General features: G+C 46.1%; 1 protein-coding gene across 3 annotated transcripts in view; it reads left to right on the top strand.

Moving 5' to 3' along the window:
- LOC130115435 (regulator of G-protein signaling 3-like) overlaps positions 1-21,062 on the top strand; it is a 458,149-nt gene that overhangs the window by 184,183 nt on the left and 252,904 nt on the right. For all 3 annotated transcript variants that reach the window (XM_056283094.1, XM_056283101.1, XM_056283108.1), the window contains exons 3-4: positions 6,749-6,854; positions 11,923-12,052. In XM_056283094.1, the coding sequence (XP_056139069.1) occupies positions 6,749-6,854; positions 11,923-12,052 (236 nt within the window). The remainder of the gene's footprint in view (positions 1-6,748; positions 6,855-11,922; positions 12,053-21,062) is intronic.

Genomic DNA, 21,062 nt, shown 5'->3' with positions numbered 1-21,062 from the left:
GATGCCCACGAACCACCCCCTGCTATGGGTTAAATAGTGCCACCTAGTGGATACCTCGGGAGAGGAATAGGCTACGAGAGTAAACCCCTACACAACATCAACGTCCACAGCGCTGTTGTTTTGTGTTTTCTTGCCCCTTTGTGTGTGTTTAAATGGGAGAGTCCTGCTGGCGTTGTGTGTGGCTGCCACTTTGCCCTCTCGTAGCCCCCCTTCCCATCCACCCCTGTGTGTTGTGTTGTGTTGTGTTGATCTGTTGTCTTGTTTCACCCCGTTTACTGTAAAGCCACTTGGAGTGTTAGAAAAGCGCTATATAAGATTTATTATTATGATTATTACCATTATTATTGTTGTTGTTGTTGTTGTTGTTGTTGTAAGTGTCAACAGTTTGACCATCCTGGCCATGTCTAGTGCTAGCTTTGGGTTTAGCACTGTTTCTCCTTAATTCCATGATAACTTGACACGTTAAGATCAAGGAAGTTTTCATCACACCACTCACAACCGTGATCTGACTCCGAGCCCTGAAGAAGAGACAAAAGTGTGGTATCGACAGAGAATTTCACCAGGTAGCTACGCTCTTTAGAAGACCTGCAGCTGTCTGTATACAAAATAAAAAGCAGGGGGGAAAGAAAGCAACCCTGCAGTGAGCCCCTGTTTAGACCAGGACATTGGACATACCTCCATTAACTAAAACCTGCTGGGTTCTGTCTGTTAAAAAGATTAAAAGCAGCATTAAAAGCTGGTCAGGTAAATTAAAACAAGAAGCAAGCCGCTGGATCAAAATGTGAGGTTGCATCTTGTTAAAAACCGAAGGGAAGTCAGCAAATAAAAGCCTCGCATGAGGACTGGGTTTCTCCAGGTGCTTATATAGTTTGTCGAGGATAAAGAGTTTTGCATCCTCCACACCCTTGCCAGCTTGATAAGCAAACTGCAAGGGCTCTAGTTTGCCATCAACTAGGGAGACGACCTCATCTTTTAAATTTTTCTCAAAGTTTTTCACTACAAGTGATGTAAGTGCCACAGGTCTGAACTCATTTTGTTCAACAAAATGACGTTTTTGGTTTCGGAATAGGGATTATAGTGGAAGTTTTCCAGATTGAAGTAACTGGCAACAGTCGGCACACATTTGAAAGAGTTTAGAGAAGAAATCACTGAGCTGGTCAGCACAGTATGGCAGAGTGTGCCTGCGGATGGCAACGGGGCCAGCAGGCATCCCTATGTTCATTTTCTTAAATAAGGCTATGACACGTTGCTGAGATAACACAATACTGTTCTGGCGTACAAGGGACTCCCTCAACCTGGAAACACTATGAGTAAAATTAGACCTTTCAAAGCGAGAGCAAAACTAATTAAAAGTGTTTGACAGATGAGCATCCTTCACTCGTATCCCGTGCATATTGGTTAATGGAAGCCATTGATTTGATCCCTTGCCAGACTGCTCTAAGGTCACCACTGCTTTATTGCATTTCTATTTTTTCCCCTATGCTTCACTTTGGCCTTAGCTATTTAATTCCTCACTTCTCTAGGCACAGCCTTTTTCTCGAGAGGATTGCCGGTGTAAAAGATACTTTTCTTTTTATTGCTAACGGATCTGAGTGCCTTAGCTAGCCAAGGTTTGTTATCCCAACTAAAAACAACCTTTTTAGTTGGGGTAACTGAGTCAACACAGAATGTGATGTAAGATGACATGATGTCAGAAAGCTCATCAACATCATCACAAGTGTCAGTCAGTGCAATCAAAACGTGCCTGAAGAGAGGAGACATTGTCCTCTGACCAAGTCTCAACTTGTTTCCCCCCACACTCAAGCTGCCTGAAGAGAGGAGACACTGTCCTATAACCAAGTCTCTACTCGTTTCCCCCCACACTCAAGCTGCCTGAAGAGAGGAGACACTGTCCTCTGACCAAGACTCTACTCGTTTCTCCCCACACTCAAGCTGCCTGAAGAGAGGAGACGCTGTCCTCTGACCAAGTCTCTACTCGTTTCTCCCCGCACTCAAGCTGCCTGAAGAGGGGAGACACTGTCCTCTGACCAAGTCTCTACTCGTTTCTCCCCACACTCAAGCTGCCCGGAGAGAGGAGACACTGTCCTTTGACCAAGTCTTTACTCGTTTCTGCCCACACACAAGCTGCCTGAAGAGAGGAGACACTGTCCTCTGACCGAGTCTCTACTCGTTTCTCCCCACACTCAAGCTGCCTGGAGAGAGGAGACACTGTCCTCTGACTGAGTCTGTACTCGTTTCTGCCCACACTCAAGCTGCCTTGAGAGAGGAGACACTGTCCTCTGACCAAGTCTTTTCTCGTTTCTCCCCACACTCAAGCTGCCTGAAGAGAGGAGACACTGTCCTCTGACCAAGTCTCTACTCGTTTCTCCCCACACTCAAGCTGCCCGGAGAGAGGAGACACTGTCCTTTGACCAAGTCTTTACTCGTTTCTGCCCACACTCAAGCTGCCTGAAGAGAGGAGACACTGTCCTCTGACTGAGCCTGTACTCGTTTCTCCCCACACTCAAGCTGCCTGGAGAGAGGAGACACTGTCCTCTGACCAAGTCTTTTCTCGTTTCTCCCCACACTCAAGCTGCCTGAAGAGAGGAGACACTGTCCTCTGACCAAGTCTCTACTCGTTTCTCCCCACACTCAAGCTGCCTGGAGAGAGGAGACACTGTCCTCTGACCGAGTCTCTACTCGTTTCTCCCCACACTCAAGCTGCCTGGAGAGAGGAGACACTGTCCTCTGACCAAGTCTCTACTCGTGTCCCCCCACACTCAAGCTGCCTGAAGAGAGGAGACACTGTCCTCTGACCAAGTCTTTACTCGTTTCTCCCCACACTCAAGCTGCCTGGAGAGAGGAGACACTGTCCTCTGACCGAGTCTCCTCGTTTCTCCCCACACTCAAGCTGCCTGGAGAGAGGAGACACTGTCCTCTGACCAAGTCTCTACTCGTGTCCCCCCACACTCAAGCTGCCTGAAGAGAGGAGACACTGTCCTCTGACCGAGTCTCTACTCATTTCTCCCCACATTGAAGCTGCCTGAAGAGAGGAGACACTGTCCTCTGACCGAGTCTCTACTCATTTCTCCCCACATTGAAGCAGCTTGAAGAGAGGACACATTGTCCTCTGACCACGTCTTTACTCGTTTCTCCCCAAGCTCAAGCAGCCTGAAGAGAGGAGACACTGTCCTTTGACCAAGTCTTTACTCGTTTCTCCCCACGCTCAACCTGCCTGAAGAGAGGAGACACTGTCCTCTGACCAAGTCTTTACTCGTTTCTCCCCACGCTCAAGCTGTCTGAAGAGAGGAGACACTGTCCTCTGACCGAGTCTTTACTCATTTCTCCCCACGCTCAAGCTGCCTGAAGAGAGGAAACACTGTCCTCTGACCAAGTCTTTACTCGTTTCTTCCCACACTCAAGCTGCCTGAAGAGAGGAGACACTGTCCTCTGACCAAGTCTTTACTCATTTCTCCCCCCATTCAAGCTGCCTGAGGGGGGAGACACTGTCCTCTGACCAAGTCTCTACTCGTTTCTCCCCACACTCAAGCTGCCTGAAGAGAGGAGACACTGTCCTCTGACTAAGTCTCTACTCGTTTCTCCCCACACTCAAGCTGCCTGGAGAGAGGAGACACTGTCCTCTGACCAAGTCTTTACTCGTTTCTGCCCACACTCAAGCTGTCTGAAGAGAGGAGACACTGTCCTCTGACCAATCCCTACTCGTTTCTCCCCACACTCAAGCTGCCTGAAGAGAGGAGACACTGTCCTCTGACCAAGTCTTTTCTCGTTTCTCCCCACACTCAAGCTGCCTGAAGAGAGGAGACACTGTCCTGTGACCAAGTCTTTACTCGTTTCTCCCCACACTCAAGCTGCCTGAAGAGAAGAGACACTGTCCTCTGACCGAGTCTCTACTCGTTTCTCCCCACACTCAAGCTGCCTGAAGAGAGGAGACACTGTCCTCTGACCAAGTCTTTACTCGTTTCTGCCCACACTCAAGGTGTCTGAAGAGAGGAGACACTGTCCTCTGACCAAGTCTTTTCTCGTTTCTCCCCACACTCAAGCTGCCTGAAGAGAGGAGACACTGTCCTCTGACCGAGTCTCTACTCGTTTCTCCCCACACTCAAGCTGCCTGAAGAGAGGAGACACTGTCCTCTGACCAAGTCTTTACTCGTTTCCCCCCACACTCAAGCTGCCTGAAGAGAGGAGACACTGTCCTCTGACCAAGTCTCTACTCGTTTCTCCCCACAGTCAAGCTGCCTGAAGAGAGGAGACACTGTCCTCTGACCAAGTCTCTACTTGTTTCCCCCCACACTCAAGCTGCCTGAAGAGAGGAGACACTGTCCTCTGACCAAGTCTCTACTTGTTTCTCCCCACACTCAAGCTGCCTGAAGAGAGGAGACACTGTCCTCTGACCAAGTCTCTACTTGTTTCCCCCCACGCTCAAGCTGCCTGAAGAGAGGAGACACTGTCCTCTGACCAAGTCTCTACTTGTTTCCCCCCACACGCAAGTTGCCCGATGAGAGGAGACACTGTCCTCTGACCGAGTCTCTACTCGTTTCTCCCCACACGCAAGCTGCCCGGAGAGAGGAGACACTGTCCTTTGACCGAGTCTTTACTCGTTTCTGCCCACACTCAAGCTGCCTGAAGAGAGGAGACACTGTCCTCTGACCGAGTCTCTACTCGTTTCTCCCCACACTCAAGCTGCCTGGAGAGAGGAGACACTGTCCTCTGACTGAGTCTGTACTCGTTTCTCCCCACACTCAAGCTGCCTGAAGAGAGGAGACACTGTCCTCTGACCAAGTCTCTACTCGTTTCTCCCCACACTCAAGCTGCCTGAAGAGAGGAGACACTGTCCTCTGACCAAGTCTCTACTTGTTTCCCCCCACACTCAAGCTGCCTGGAGAGAGGAGACACTGTCCTCTGACCGAGTCTCCTCGTTTCTCCCCACACTCAAGCTGCCTGGAGAGAGGAGACACTGTCCTCTGACCAAGTCTCTACTCGTGTCCCCCCACACTCAAGCTGCCTGAAGAGAGGAGACACTGTCCTCTGACCGAGTCTCTACTCATTTCTCCCCACATTGAAGCTGCCTGAAGAGAGGAGACACTGTCCTCTGACCGAGTCTCTACTCATTTCTCCCCACATTGAAGCAGCTTGAAGAGAGGACACATTGTCCTCTGACCACGTCTTTACTCGTTTCTCCCCACGCTCAAGCTGCCTGAAGAGAGGAGACACTGTCCTTTGACCAAGTCTTTACTCGTTTCTCCCCACGCTCAACCTGCCTGAAGAGAGGAGACACTGTCCTCTGACCAAGTCTTTACTCGTTTCTCCACACGGTCAAGCTGTCTGAAGAGAGGAGACACTGTCCTTTGACCAAGTCTTTACTCGTTTCTGCCCACACTCAAGCTGCCTGAAGAGAGGAGACACTGTCCTCTGACCGAGTCTCTACTCGTTTCTCCCCACACTCAAGCTGCCTGGAGAGAGGAGACACTGTCCTCTGACCGAGTCTGTACTCGTTTCTCCCCACACTCAAGCTGCCTGAAGAGAGGAGACACTGTCCTCTGACCAAGTCTCTACTGGTTTCCCCCCACACTCAAGCTGCCCGAAGAGAGGAGACACTGTCCTCTGACCAAGTCTCTACTCGTTTCTCCCCACACTCAAGCTGCCTGAAGAGAGGAGACACTGTCCTCTGACCAAGTCTCTACTTGTTTCCCCCCACACTCAAGCTGCCTGAAGAGAGGAGACACTGTCCTCTGACCAAGTCTCTACTTGTTTCTCCCCACACTCAAGCTGCCTGAAGACAGGAGACACTGTCCTCTGACCAAGTCTCTACTTTTTTCCCCCCACGCTCAAGCTGCCTGAAGAGAGGAGACACTGTCCTCTGACCAAGTCTCTACTTGTTTCCCCCCACACTCAAGCTGTCTGAAGAGAGGAGACACTATCCTCTGACCAAGTCTCTACTTGTTTCCCCCCACACTCAAGCTGTCTGAAGAGAGGAGACACTGTCCTCTGACCAAGTCTCTACTTGTTTCCCCCCACACTCAAGCTGTCTGAAGAGAGGAGACACTATCCTCTGACCAAGTCTCTACTTGTTTCCCCCCACACTCAAGCTGTCTGAAGAGAGGAGACACTATCCTCTGACCAAGTTTCTCCTTGTTTCTCCCCACACTCAAGCCTCTTGAAGGAGGGTTTGTACATGGGCAAAAGATACACACTGTTATGGTATGACAAACCAAAGGATGTCATGGGCAAGGACTTGCGAGCACCCCACACTGGACCATAACACAGGTGTATCGTAGTGTTGTTTTGTGTGGTGGCACAAGTCACTAACTGTTTGTATGTCCTCAGAGTCTTGTTTAAAATAGTGGTTGAAGTCTAAAAGGATAAACTGGGGGTTTCCGGGCAGATTGAATCGAGCCTGTGTGTTACATCGGCAATCAGTTGTGCAGTGGTGGATGCATTAGCTCGTGGATGAATGTACACTATTGTGAAGAACAGCTGCTGAAATTATTATCTTTACTTTTACAAGCTGACAGGCCAATAAACAGCATTCAGATGAGTCAAGACACATTACGTTAGAAGACAGACCAACAATTGTGCTATGACATTTTTTATACGGAGGTAATTTGACTGTGTGTGTGTGTGTGTGTGTGTGTGTGTGTGTGTGTGTGTGTGTGTGTGTGTGTGTGTGTGTGTGTGTGTGTGTGTGTGTGTGTGTGTGTGTGTGTGTGTGTGTGTGTGTGTGTGTGTGTGTGTGTGTATGTATTTATAGACGGTCCGGCCCTGCAGGCCGGTCTCCTGCAGTTGGATTGTGTCCTGCAGCTGAATGGAGTTCCAGTAGAAGGCTGGAAGTGTGTGGACCTCGCCCATGCCATCAGGTACATGTTTGTGTGCTGCTGTGTGTTAGTCAGACTCAGGGGGGGAGGGGGTCTCACTGGTTCTTCATTTAAAAGTGAGACCCTCAAAAGAGACAGGAAATATGGGGAGACCTGTTTTAATCCCAGCATGCATTACTCTCACTGATCCGATGAGACACAAGGGAATAGAAACTTAAGACACAGATCTTCAAACAGCACAATAACACTAACTCTGATGTCACTCTCCTGTTTGTGATGTCACACTCCTGTTTGTGATGTCACACTCCTATCTGTGATGTCACACTCCTGTTTGTGATGTCACACTCCTGTTTGTGATGTCACTCTCCTGTTTGTGATGTCACTCTCCTGTTTGTTATGTCACTCTCTTTGACTGATGTCACACTAGTGTTTGTGATGTCACTCGTGTTTTTGATGTTTCACATTCCTGTTTGGCATCTCATATGTGTTTCTGATGTCACACTCATGTTAATGATATCATATTCATATTTCCATTGTACCACTCATCTTTCGGATGTCACACTTCTTTTTCTGATGTCAAACTCGTGTGTTTAATGCCCCTCTCATATAGCTGATGTCACACTCCTGTTTGTGATGTCACACTCCTCTCTGTGATGTCATACTTGTGTTTCTAATATAGCACTCCTGTTTTTGGTGTCACATACATTTATTTTTTTTCTTCAATACACCTACAATTCTTTTTACACCCCCAAATTTTTTTATGATGTCCAAGATGGAGCTCTAGTATTGCTCCAGACATCTACATGTCCAGAACATATGTAAAAGAGTCCCTGCTTCAGTCTTACACCTAGGACAATGTTCTGAGTACCTGCTACTTATTTTATGGAGACGACGTTGAGGTGTCCTGTAAACCCTGTGTATAAGGTTAAACTGTAGGCGTTTGTGTCGACTGTTACAGGAAAATGATTGAGAGCTATCACAAATCAGCTTCCATTCAGAGTCCTCGAGAGTATCGTCAACGTCCATTTCCCATTTAACCTTTGCAATAAGAACTTTACTTACTGTAAGATTAATGCATCTGTTATAGGCAAAGGATAGAAAGCCCTTAGAATTATATTTTTCTTGTATTGTGATAGCTGTCTGTAGATCCTCTAAAGGGGCAAATTTCCCTCCCTGCTGTACTCTAATATAGCCTCTAACTTGGAGATATTTTATAAAGTGTGCTAGAGGAATTCCAAAATAGGATCCCAATTGTTAAGATGACTTCATATTGTTATGCTCATATAGCTCTCCAAATGTGCATATATGTATGTCTGTTATACCAGTCTCTAGTAGCGCCATCTCTCAATGCCCCAGGTAAAACAGGATTAAAATGGAATGGGGTAGATCTGTATATTGTGCGGACACTTTGAAACTTTACTCTCATTTCATGCCATATTTTAGGTGTATTTTTTATCATAGGATTTTGAGTTATGATTTTCTGATTGTGATAGGAGTAAATAAATGGAATACTTGACAGCACTGCTGCTGTATGAGACTGTTCAATTTGTTTCCATGCTGGAGGGTGTTCTAAGTTTTTAATCCATGCCCAAACAGCTCTAGATTGAGCAGCCAAATAGTATAACTGAAAGTCAGGTAGGTTTAGCCCGCCTTGTACAGTGGGGCAGCAGTGGGTTTTGAGCTTGACTCAAGGAACTTTACCATTCCACAGGAATCTGGAAATCCGTCTATCTAAATCTTTAAAGAACGCTTTTAGGATTGGTGTTGGAAGCACTTGAAACAAATAAATAAATTTGGGTAAGATATTCATTTTTATAGTTTTTTCGTCCAATTAGGGATAAAGGTAGAGACTTCCATCTTTCCAGATCTACTTCCACTTTTTTAAGCAGGGGGTCATAGTTGAGGGAACATGTTTTGGTCTAATTGATTGGGTATTGGTAGACCAAGATAACAAAGCTTATAAGATTCCCAGTGAAAGGTAATGGTTTCCCTTGATAATTCTTGGGCAGCTGAATTGAGAGGCATTATCACACTTTTATATTGTGTTTATTTTTTATCCAGAGATGCAGCTATATTCATCTGATAGGGTGCAAAGGGCAGGGAGTGATGACTCCACATCGGTCAAGTACATCATAATATCATCAGCAAATACCGATATTACATGTTTTTCTTGTTCAACCATAACACCCTCTAAAACAGTGTTTCTCAACCCAGTCCTCAAGGAACCCCTATCCTGCAGATTTTCATTGTAACCCTGCATAGGTAGCCCTGCTTGTACTTACTCGACCAATCGTCTCGCAGCACTTAATTATGCAAGGTGTGCAACATCTGACAAAATTCATTGCTGAGTGGTTGAATAACTACAAACAGGTACCTATTCAGGGTTGCAAAGAAAATATGCAGGATAGGGGTTCCTTGAGGACTGGGTTGAGAAACACTGCTCTAAAACAAGGTAAACTCTTATAGCAATTGCGAGAGGTTTAATTGCCAATGAGAAGAGAAGTGGGGACAAGGGACAACCTTGGCCTGTACCACGTGACAAGGGGGAAAGAAATTAGATATGAGTATTTGTTCGAATCATTGCTGATGGATTGGGATAGAGTATCTCTATCATTCATATCAAATTTGGATCAACATTCATTTTTTGTAAAACTGCAAAAAGAAAGGACCATTCTAAACGATCAAATGCCTTTTCGGCATCTAATCAAAGGGCAACTACAGGGGTATTAATTTGTTTAGCACAATGAGTTATGTTGAGGAACCTTCGAATAATATCAGAGGAAAAGCGATTTTGAATAAAGACGGTTTGATCTTTATTTACAAGGCTAGGTATCACATTGTCCATTCTAGTGGTTATAACCTTTGTAAACATCTTATAATCTGATGATAGGCAGGCAATTGGCCTATAGGATGAACAGAGTTTTGGGAACTTTACCAGGTTTTAGCAGAACTGTAATCAGAGCCTGTTCTAAAGTTTTAGGTAGCTGGTAGATCTCAATTGCATGCTTCAACATATCCATTAGAGGTGTAATCCGACTAGATGCAAAAGTTTTGTGGAAGTCGACAGGGAACTCATCTGGCCCTGGCGATTTTCCTCCTGAAAGCGTTTTTATTGCATCTAGAACTTCTTGTTTAGTAATGTCAGCCTCTAGATTATGCTGTGTCTCTGCAGTCATCCCCGGAATAGTGAGTCCCTCTAAGAAGTTGTTCATTATATGAGTATCTACACCCTGAGAAGATCCAAAGGAGTTGAATCAAGTGCAACTGGACTTGGTATATATCCGTGAAGACGTTTCGCCTCTCATCCAAGAGGCTTCCTCAGTTCGTGCCTTTCTGACTAGACCAAGCTAGTCTGACTGGCTGCTGATGAGACTCAGCATTTATCCTCTATGGGTCGTTGTCCGAGCTATTGATATGCGTGGCTCTTTGTGATCTGATGTTTACCAACGCCCGTCGCTAACAGAGCCATAGATATGAGTGGCTCTTTTGTGTGCCGATGTTTGGCCGCGCCCGTCGTTATCGGAGCTATTGATATGCGTGGCTCTCCTGTGCTCCGATGCCCAGCCGCGCCCGTCGCCATCGGAGCTACTGATTCGTCAGAGATGTGGATCTGTTTGGTCGAAACTCGTACTGGCTATCAGTCAGCAGATTGTGCTTCTCAATAAATTTGTCTAGTCTAGCAGCAACTACTTTTTTCAATATTTTTTTCCTTTTTCTGATGTGACATTTGTGTCCCACCTGTTTCTGACGTGGCACTTCTGTTTTTGATGTCACACTCATGTTTGTTCCCTTTCTGATGTTACACACTCCTGTTTCTGACATTGCGATCTGTAGCGAGATTAGGAAGCAGGTTGAGGAGAGCCTGGAGAGGTGGAGGTATGCACTGGAGAGAAGGGGAATGAAAGTCGGTGGGAGCAAGACGGAATACCTATGCGTGAATGAGAGGGAGGACAGTGGAATGGTCAGGATGCAAGGAGTAGAAGCAATGAAGGTGTATGAGTTTAAATACTTGGGATCAACTGTCCAAAGTAACGGGGAGTGCAGGAGAGCGGTGAAGAAGAGAGTGCAGGCAGGGTGGAGTGAGTGGAGAAGAGTGTCAGGAGTGATTTGTGACAGAAGGGTACCAGCAAGAGTTAAAGGGAAGGTTTACAAGAGGGTTGTGAGACCAGCTATTTTGTATGGTTTGGAGACAGTGGCACTGATGAAAAGACAGGAGGTGGAGCTGGAGGTGGCAGAGTTGAAGATGATAAGATTTTCACGCCCGTCGTTATCAGAGGTATTGATATGCGTGGCTCTTTTGTGTTCCGATGTTAAGCAGCGACGGTCGTTGGGCGTGTTAGTTTCAATTAACACGCCCAACGACCGTCGCTGCTTACGACGCTGATAACGACGGGCGTTGCTAAACTAAGGAACACAAAGAGCCATGGACATCTTTAGCTCTGATAACGACTCCAAAGAGGATAAATATCGGAGTCTCATCACCAGCCAGTCAGACTAGCTTGGTCTAGTCAGAAAGGCACGAACTGATGAAGCCTCTTGGATTAGAGGCGAAATGTCTTCACGGATATATACCAAGTCCAGTTGCACTTGATTCAGTTCCTTTGGATTAGTAGTAGTGGTAGTGGTGGTAGTGGTGGTGGTAGTAGTAGTAGACTGGTAGTAGTAGTAGTAGACACACATGTTTCTGATGTCACACTCCTGTGTCTGGTGTCACACTCATGTTACTCGGTGACTTGGTTTATTTACATTGTAATAAATCTAGAAACACAGAGACCAAATTGCAAATAAGTTCAAGGGGCTTTAAAAAAGTTCCTCTTCATTTTCTATTAATCAAAAATGATTTCTATGGCAAACCGCCAGACTGACGTGTCGTGATCCAGAGTCCCCTAGCTAAACCATCTGGCCTGTTGATGAGCATTTATGTATTTCATGAACCAGCGTCCAGGATCTGGTTCCTACTGGTCCCTAGAGTTCTGTGGTTGTCCCAGGGTCAATTGGATTGGACCTTCCGAGAGTAGACCCATTGGTGGATTGCCAAACCAATAAGACAGCGACATAAAATGTAATTCTCTGTCTGTCTGTCTCTCTGCCTGTCTCCCCCCCCCTGTAGGAGTTGTTCCAGTCAGATAGCCCTGGTGGTGTGGAGGGGAGCTCCACAAATGAGACCCTGTTATGAAGGGATTCTCCACCAGCCGTCATACCAACCACCTTCCTGTCAACAACCAACTCTCCACCACAAGGTGACCCCTGGCTTTACCTCCATTACTGGAGATAAATCCTCTTAAAGGACCACCCCAGTGTTTCTGCAAGTTTCAGCCCACTTAATAATCACGTGCACTTTATTTATCTCCCCATCATGTTCTAATGCATGTTCCTAACCTCCGTTTCCATATCAGTATGGTATGAAAATCATCTTGCAAAATGAAAAACAACTGTAAAATCACTTAAGATGGGTGATGCACCAAAAGGAACTTCTAATCAACTTCATTTTTGATCAAAATTAGATCGTTCTTGCCACTTAATGCAGCTTATAACAGGTGTCTGAAATTCAGATTTGACCAGAAATGTAAAGCGCTTTGAGTGGCTGTTTCAGCTAGAAAAGTGCTGTATAAAATGCAATTTGATTGATTGATTGATTGATTAATTGATTGATTGATTGATTGATTGATTGATTGATTGATTGATTGATTGATTGATTGATTGATTGATTGACTTAATGCAGCTGAAAACACAGACTTGAGAAAAAAGTACCTGAAAAAAAAATATTGTTCTGCAAATTAAATGTATACCTCCATGATTTTTTTTTTACATTTTCCACCTTTATTTGATAGCGATAGTCGCGAGAGAAACAGCACAGGCAGGGGATGGCATTCAGCAAAGGGCCCGGGCCAGATTAGAACCCGGGCCCTTTGCTGCAGTAAGGACTCAACCTTATGCGGTAGGTGAGCCACTGTGGCGCCCCTACCTTCAGGATTCTTAATGGCAACATGAATGGCACCAGGAGGGGGAGACATTTTCAAGACCGGTTCATCATCTGTAAATCCAAATGAAAGAAAACTGAGAAATTGGGTAATTATTCCCCCATCCAAACACTATATAAAACACTATATATGCTCTGGAAAAAGTCATGAGGAATGTTAAGTATACTTCAAGTGTAGTACATGGGCTAAAACATGAAGAAGAAAAAACAGCAGTAAGGTCCGTTAACACTCGAACGACCGGGATTTCACTGCTACCTAAAACGACCGTGGGTTTTGACCGCCCACGGTCGTTTAAACTGTACATTGTGTCAAGATAAATACCCAGCTGCGATATCAATGCATTACATATGTTACTGTGTCTGTTGTAAAAATAACTGACACCAAAATTAACATTTTAACAACTTTAACACTGTTTTTAAACAATTTAAAAGGGTGGCTGTCCAACGCCTGTAAATACTGCAGCGCCTCGGCGGTAGTCACGGTGCGTCAGTAACCAGACATGTTGGACATAATCACACATCAAGTTTAGACTATTTCTCTCCACTGGAGGGCGCTAGTGTGTTTCTAGGACACAGCAATGAACTTCACGAAGGAAACGATGCGACCAACACACGTCATAAATACTGACATGACGCACACCATCACGCGCAAATGACGTGCGGTCATGCTGACCGCTCATGGCGGTTTTAGGTAGATTATCATCACTGGATTTTCTGCGATTGATCTAAAACTCGTTTTAATGCAAATATATGCAGTTTTAGGAGCACTCAGGGAGCGGCAGGTCTATATCTTCTTTTTTCTCACGAAGTTACTACACTCCGAAAATGCGAAACGGCCATGATGAGCGACTGTGAAGGTTGGTGACAGTCTCTACTGTACCGTCAGTCCGACAGATGGACGGACAGGCGTTTGGCTTTAAAACGCGAGGTGAAGGGACATGAGGGGAGAGACCACACGACTTCAGTCTGTTTTATTTCCAGACACTTCTTTTATTTAGTCACCGCCCATCTCCAACATCGGTCTGGTTGACGGCAACACAGTCACATGTTGTGAGTTACACGTGACTTCAACACCAATGAAAACACACTTGAGTTTTAAAATGTACTGTGTTTCCCGGACAGCAAGTCACTGTTATTTTACTCCTCTGGCTGCACCTGCGACTTATAGTCCAAAACGATCTATAGAAATACATTTTGTTGGACGAATACGCTGCATATCAACTAAGGCCACTAGATGGCAGTATTTAATCTTGTGACTCAATTGAAAATACTGTATCGCAGGGGGGAAAAGTTTACATTTACACTCAACTGAAAAACTAGGCTTCACTAATAGTGGTCTCAAACAAAATACCAAAAAGGAAGAGTTATACTGCCGAATTTAAATTACAGATAGTTGAATATGCCGCCAAAAACAGTAACTGGACAGCAGAATGAAAGTTTGGAGTTAGCGGAAAACCTTGTCAGGGACTGGCACGGGGCAAAGGCAACTCTTCATGAAATGAAAAAAAAGAGGGCTAATATTGAAAGCTCACTGGCCTGAACTGGAGGGAAAGTCCACCAAATGGGTACTTGAACAGCAGGCTGCTGGCAGAGTCCTGTCAACAGTTACGTCTCCTAGCCCACGTAATTGCCAAGGAGATGAATATTGAAGCTTTTGTGTGTGGACATTCCTGGTGCTACCTCTTCGTGCAATCCAACCACTTGTCAATCAAAGCATGGACCACGATGTGTCAGCGACTGCTGCCAGACTTCCAAGCCAACACTGACAGTTTTCGTGCCTTCATCAAAAAGGAAGTCACTGCACACATTGTGTTTCCAGATCATATAATTAGCATGGATAACGTACCCCTCACTTTCGATATTCCTATGAGCGGAAGTGTTGCGGAGAAGGGTCAGAAGAGTGTGAGCATTGTGACAACTGGTCATGAGAAATTGCACTTCACAGTGGTACTAGCATGCTATGGAAATGATGCAAAATTGCCAACAATGGTCATTTTTAAATGAAAGACCATGCCAAAAGATCAACTTCCACCCCCCGATGGTGTGACCACAAATGCAAAAGGGTAGATGGATGAAGAAATTATGAAATTTTGGCCAGTAAAGTTCTACACTAAACATCCAGACAGTTTCTTTAAAACACACAAAGCCCTACTTGTGATGGATAGCATGCGGGAGCACACCACAGCACACATCAAAGATAAAACCAAAGCCTGCAATTCCATACCTTCTGCCATCCCTGCCCTAGAGGCTTGACTAGGTCACCCATACCTGCTGCCATCCCTGGAGGCTTGACTACGTCATCCATACCTGCTATCATCCCTGGAAGCTTGACTACGTCACCCATACCTGCTGCCATCCCTGCCCTAGAGGCTTGACTAGGTCATCCATACCTGCTGCCATCCCTGGAGGCTTGACTACGTCATCAATACCTGCTGTCATCCCTGGAAGCTTGACTACGTCACCCATACCTGCTGTCATCCCTGGAAGCTTGACTACGTCACCCACACCTGCTGCCATCGCTGCCCTAGAGGCTTGACTAGGTCACCCATACCTCCTGTCATCCCTGGAGGCTTGACTACATCACCCATACCTGCTGTCATCCCTGGAGGCTTGACTAGGTCACCCATACCTGCTGTCATCCCTGGAGGCTTGACTAGGTCACCCATACCTGCTGTCATCCCTGGAGGCTTGACTAGGTCACCCATAGTTGCTGTCATCCCTGGGGGCTTGACTAGGTCACCCATACCTGTTGTAATCCCTGGAGGCTTGACTAGGTCACCCATACCTGCTGTCATCCTTGGAGGCTTTACTACGTCATCCATACCTGCTGTCATCCCTGGAGGCTTGACTACGTCACCCATACCTGCTGTCATCCCTGGAGGCTTGACTAGGTCACCCATAGCTGCTGTCATCCCTGGAGGCTTGACTAGGTCACCCATAGTTGCTGTCATCCCTGAAGGCTTGACTATGTCACCCATACCTGCTGTCATCGCTGGAGGCTTGACTAGGTCACGTCAGCCACTCCACATTGCCATCAGCTGGCATTGTAAGGCTGTCTTGCATCACGTGGGAAGCGGGGATGATGGATGGGGAGCACAGCTACATGGCGAACGGGAGGATGCGTCAAGCAACTTTTAAGGATGTTGTGGGGTGAATGGACAGAATGTGGGCTACGGTGATAACTGACACCACCCTGTTGTGATTCTAAAATGCCGGACTAACTAGAACTGATGGTGATGGTGACTCTGACGACCTGCCAGTGGCAGAGAAGGACGCACTGCTTCAACTTCCCTCGGAGTTGGCGGAATTGTTTGACGGCAATGGAGGATGAAGAATTCGACAGATTTGGTGATGTAGATGAGGCGTGAACTTTTTTTCTTCAATGTGTTTTTGTTTGTTGGGTAGGCCTAGTCTACATTTTCATAGGCTTTTAGATTATGTTCTGATGAACAAAAAGGACTTTCAGTTCTGTCTGTGGTGGAGGAATGAAATTAAAAAGTGAAATATAAATGTGACTAATGAAGCGATTTGTGTTTTTTTGCTGAGTACATTTATCCTCCGGTGCGACTTGTAATTCGGCAAATACAGTATACATTTTCAACATTGGCAATTCGAGTCAAGTCAGTTGTATTTGTGTAGCCCAACATCACGAAGTACACATGTGCCTCAGGGGGCTTTACAGCAACACAATGTCCTGTCCTTAGACGCTCTCATCGGGTAAGGAACAAGTCCCTAAAACCTTTAACAGGGAGAAAAGGTAAGAAGAAACCTCAGGGAGAGCAGCAGAGGAGGAGCTCTCTCCCAAGACGCACAACCTGCAATGACGTTGTGTTTACACAATTCACACAATACAACATTGAAAGAGGATAACACAATTATAGTGGAATTATAACATATATGAAGAATATGATGAGGAGGATGCCAAGCAGTATCCAGGTGGCGACCACCATCACCATGGAAACCTGGGAGGAGGACAGACTGCACGTGAACACAAGGGAGACTCACATGACACCATTCACACACAGAAGAAGAGAAAGGAGAAGACATCATTCAGAGAGAGAGGGAGAAAATACGTGAGAGAAGAGAACAGGTTGCAATAGTCAGTAACACTATGGAAGTCTATAGCTTCTTTTAAATCTCGTCTTAAAACTTTTCCTTTTGTGAAAGCTTTTACAAATGTTTAATATTTGTTTTTATTTATTCATACTTTTATTTACTCTTACGTATTTGGTATTATTCTTATTTTTGCCTTGTCTGGTTTTATTTCTTTGTAAAGCACTTTGTAACATTGTTTTAGAAAAGTGCTATATAAATACAAGTTATTATTATTATTATAGTTAATCTATACTCTACAGTCTTGTGAGCAGAACAGTGGTTGGTAAATTCCTTGAGACAGAAACAGACCCGCCATCCAGTACAGGTTGTGAAGCACTCAACTTAAAGGCAACTAATTGTAAACTAAGGCAAAAAGATGAGTTTTAAGTTTGGATTTAAAGACTCAACAGACTCTGATTGTCTGATGGCAGCAGGCAGGTTATTCCACAACAATGGAGCCCGATAGGAAAAGGCCCTGCTGCCACCAGCTGACTTCTTTTTAACTTAAGCCCTGTATTTTGAGAACGAAGTGCTCGAGATGGCATGTAAGGTTTAAGGAGATCAGACAGGTAGGATGGGGCAGACCTGAGAACAGACCATTACAGTAATCAAGTCTGGATGAAACAAATGCATGTATTAGAGTCTCTGCGTCAGCCATGGAGAGAAAAGACCGAGTTGCAGCTATGTTACATAGTGGAAAAAAAGCCGTCTTGGTGATTTCTTTAACGTGCTTATCAAAGGAAAGGCTGGGATCAATTTTAACACTAAGCAACAAGGCCAAGCAACAAGGCCACCAGTCCAGATGGAATCCCAGATGAGATCTTAAAAGAAGGTGGACCAGAGCTCCTGTACCACATCCACACCCTCCTCCTCAAGGTCTGGGATAAAGCAGAACTTCCCTCAGAGCTCAGGGATGCTCGAATAGTGGCCATATTCAAGAAAGGGGACAAGGCGAAATGTGGAAACTACAGGGGCATCTCACTCCTGTCAACAACAGGCAAAGTCGCTCGCATCCTCTCTGTGACTTCCGCCCACCAGAGGTACAGCAGACATGAGTTTTACAGCCCACCAACTCCAGGAGAAATGCTGTGAACAAAGGCAGTCTTTGTACATGGCTTTCATAGACCTGACAAAGGCCTTTGTTTCAGTAGCCCGCCAGACTCTGTGGAGCATACTATCAAGACATGGCTGCCATGACAAATACATCAGAATATTGAGGCTTCTACATGATGGCATGTCAGTCACAGTGCTGAGCTAAAGCATCTCTGAGTCAGAGCCCTTCACTGTGGAAACAGGGGTCAAACAGGGATGCATCATCACAACTACCCTGTTTGCCATCTTTATTGCTGCCATTCGCCACCTCATTGGCAAAAAGCTGCCACGGGGGATCCCAATCCTATACAGAATTGACAGCAGGCTCCTCAACCTTAATAGGGTCAAGGCTGAGAGCAAAGTCTGCAACACTAGGATCATGGAGCTTCAGTATGCAGATGATAATGCCATCGCAGCACACTCCACAGAAGATCTCCAGGATACCCTGAATGCCTTTGCCAAGGCATACAGGCCCTGGCTCTAGCATTAAACATAAGAAGACCCAGTTCCTGTATCAACCTCTACCCAACCAGCCATCTACCCAGCCCACCATAAAAGTGGACAACAAAATTATTAAAAACTTTGATCACTTCCCCTACCTCAGCAGCCTTCTCCCCTCAAAAACTGACATCAACTCTAAGATCAACCATCGCCTGACTTACGCCAGACTCAGGAAAAGAGTCTTTGAAGACCAAGACCTAAAAGCCCAAACAAAACTCCTGGTCTACAGAGCTGTTGTTCTTCCCACCCTGCTGTATGGAGCAGTCATGGATCACCTACAGCAGGCACCTGAGAGCCTTGAACAATACCACCAACGATCCTTACGAAAGATCCTGAGGATCAGCTGGAAGGACAGATGCACCAACATTAGCATTCTGGAAGGCACCAACATGACTAGCATCACCACCACGATAATGCAGCACCAACTCCCATGGACAGGCCATGTCATCCGCATATCCGACACACGTCTCCTCAAACAGATCCTGTACCACCAGTTGTAGGAAGATCAGCGAGCTCCCGGCAGGCAAAAGAAACTTTTCAAGGAAAATATCAAGACCAGTCTGAAGAAATCTAACATCACATCGAGCAACTGGGAACGCATCGCACTGCATAGGCGCTCCTGGAAAACATCTGTGAAGGAAGGAGCTGCACGTCATGAAATGGAACTCCACTGTGCCACAGAGAAAAAGCAACAGCACCACAAGGAGAGAGAGAGAGAGAAAGGCTCAACCAGCACCACCATCACTACCACTTTCCCCTGTCCACACTGAGTATGTGGCTCACGGATCGGCCTCTACAGCCATCTGAAGACCCACAAGTAGACAACCCAAGGGACAGGACAGTCATACTTGTTCAAATTACCACCGATGATGATGACTGATCTGTATGTGTTGGTTTCCAATAAACATCAACAATCAAATGTCCCCATCACCAATTTCAATTTCACAGTGTAAAAAGACTAACCTGTCATTTCTCACATCCTCCCTGGTGAACTTGATGTGGTGTCCACAGAGTTGATGTGGTCGGTGAAATGTGGTAAATCCTGAGATTTAATTTTTACCCAGGTGTTGTCCACAAATCTGAACCAATGGCTAGGTGGTGTCCCTGGATAGGACACCAGAGCCCTCTTTTCCACTTCCTCCATATACAGGTTGGCCATTATAGGTGAAACTGGGGAACCCATAGCGCCCCCAGCTGTCTCCCTCACTATTTCTGCAGTAGTTCCCAAGCCATCTGGCAACTCTTTGCTACCACCCAGTGCCTGACTTAACTCCTCCCTGAACTCCACACAACAGTCTTCCTTTTTCATCTTCCACCATTTGATCCTTGGCTCTGCCTTCACTCTCTTCCTCTTCTTGATCTCCAAAGTCATCCTACAGACCACCATCCAATGCTGTCCAGCTACATTCTCCCCTGTCACCACCTTGCAGTCTCCAATCCCTTTCAGATGGCGTCTCCTGCATAAGATGTAGTCCACCTGTGTGCACTTTCCTCCACTCTTATACATCACCCTGTGTTCCTCCCTCTTCTTGAAATATGTCTTCACCACAGCCATTTCCATCCTTTTCACAAAATCCACCACGCTTTGCCTTTATGCATGCTCAGTAATCCAGGTGAGAAAATCAAAGAAAGTTGAATCATTTCATCCGGACCCAATCTGTCCTTCCATATTCCTCTCTGAGACACTATACCTAACAATCACCTCCTCATCACCTCCGTTTTCTTCACCAAAATACCGGTTGAAGTCCACCCCAATCACCACTCTCTCCTCCTTGGGTACCCTCTCCACCACTTCATCCAGCTCACTCCAGAATTCTTCTTTCTCTTCTGTCTTACACCCAACTTGTGGGGCATATGTGCTGATAACATTCATCATCACACCTTCAATTTCCAGCTTCATACTCATCACTCTGTCTGACTCTCTCTTCACCTCCAGCACACTCTTGACATACTCTTCCTTCAGAATTACCCCTACCCCATTTCTTCTCCCATCTGCACCATGGTATTCTTTCTCTGCCTTTAATCCACCCTAGCTGTGTAGCTAGGAACAGTGGGCAGCTGCCATGCAGCTCCCGGGGACCAACTCCGGTTGGTCTTGCCATGCCTCGGTCAGGGGCACAGGCCGGAGTATTAACCCTAACATGCATGTCCTTTTGATGGTGGAGGAAACCGGAGCACCTGGAGGAAACTTACCGCAGACACAGGGAGAACATGCAAACTCCACACAGAGGACGACCTGGAATGACCTCCAAGGTTGGGCAAGCCCGGGGTTCGAACCCAGGACCTTCTTGCTGTGAGGTGACAGCGCTAACCACTGGGCCACCGTGCCACCTGGAATTTGGGTACCCTCTCCACCATTTCATCCAACTGACTGCAGAAATCTTTCTCTTGCATCTCACACCCACCCAACTTGCAGGGCATATGCGCATATAACATTCATCACCACACCCTCTATTTCCAGCTTCATACTCATCACTCTGTCTGACTCTCTCTTTACCTCCAACACCCTCTTGACATACTCTTTCTTCAGAATTACCCCTACCCCATTTCTCCCCCCATTCACACCATGGTAGAAGAGTTTG

Source organism: Lampris incognitus, chromosome 1 (genome assembly GCF_029633865.1).
Source record: "Lampris incognitus isolate fLamInc1 chromosome 1, fLamInc1.hap2, whole genome shotgun sequence".
In the NCBI taxonomy this organism is placed as follows: Eukaryota; Metazoa; Chordata; class Actinopteri; order Lampriformes; family Lampridae; genus Lampris; species Lampris incognitus.
The sequence above is the reverse complement of the archived record's forward strand: the minus strand, read 5'-3'. Positions and strand labels throughout refer to the sequence as shown.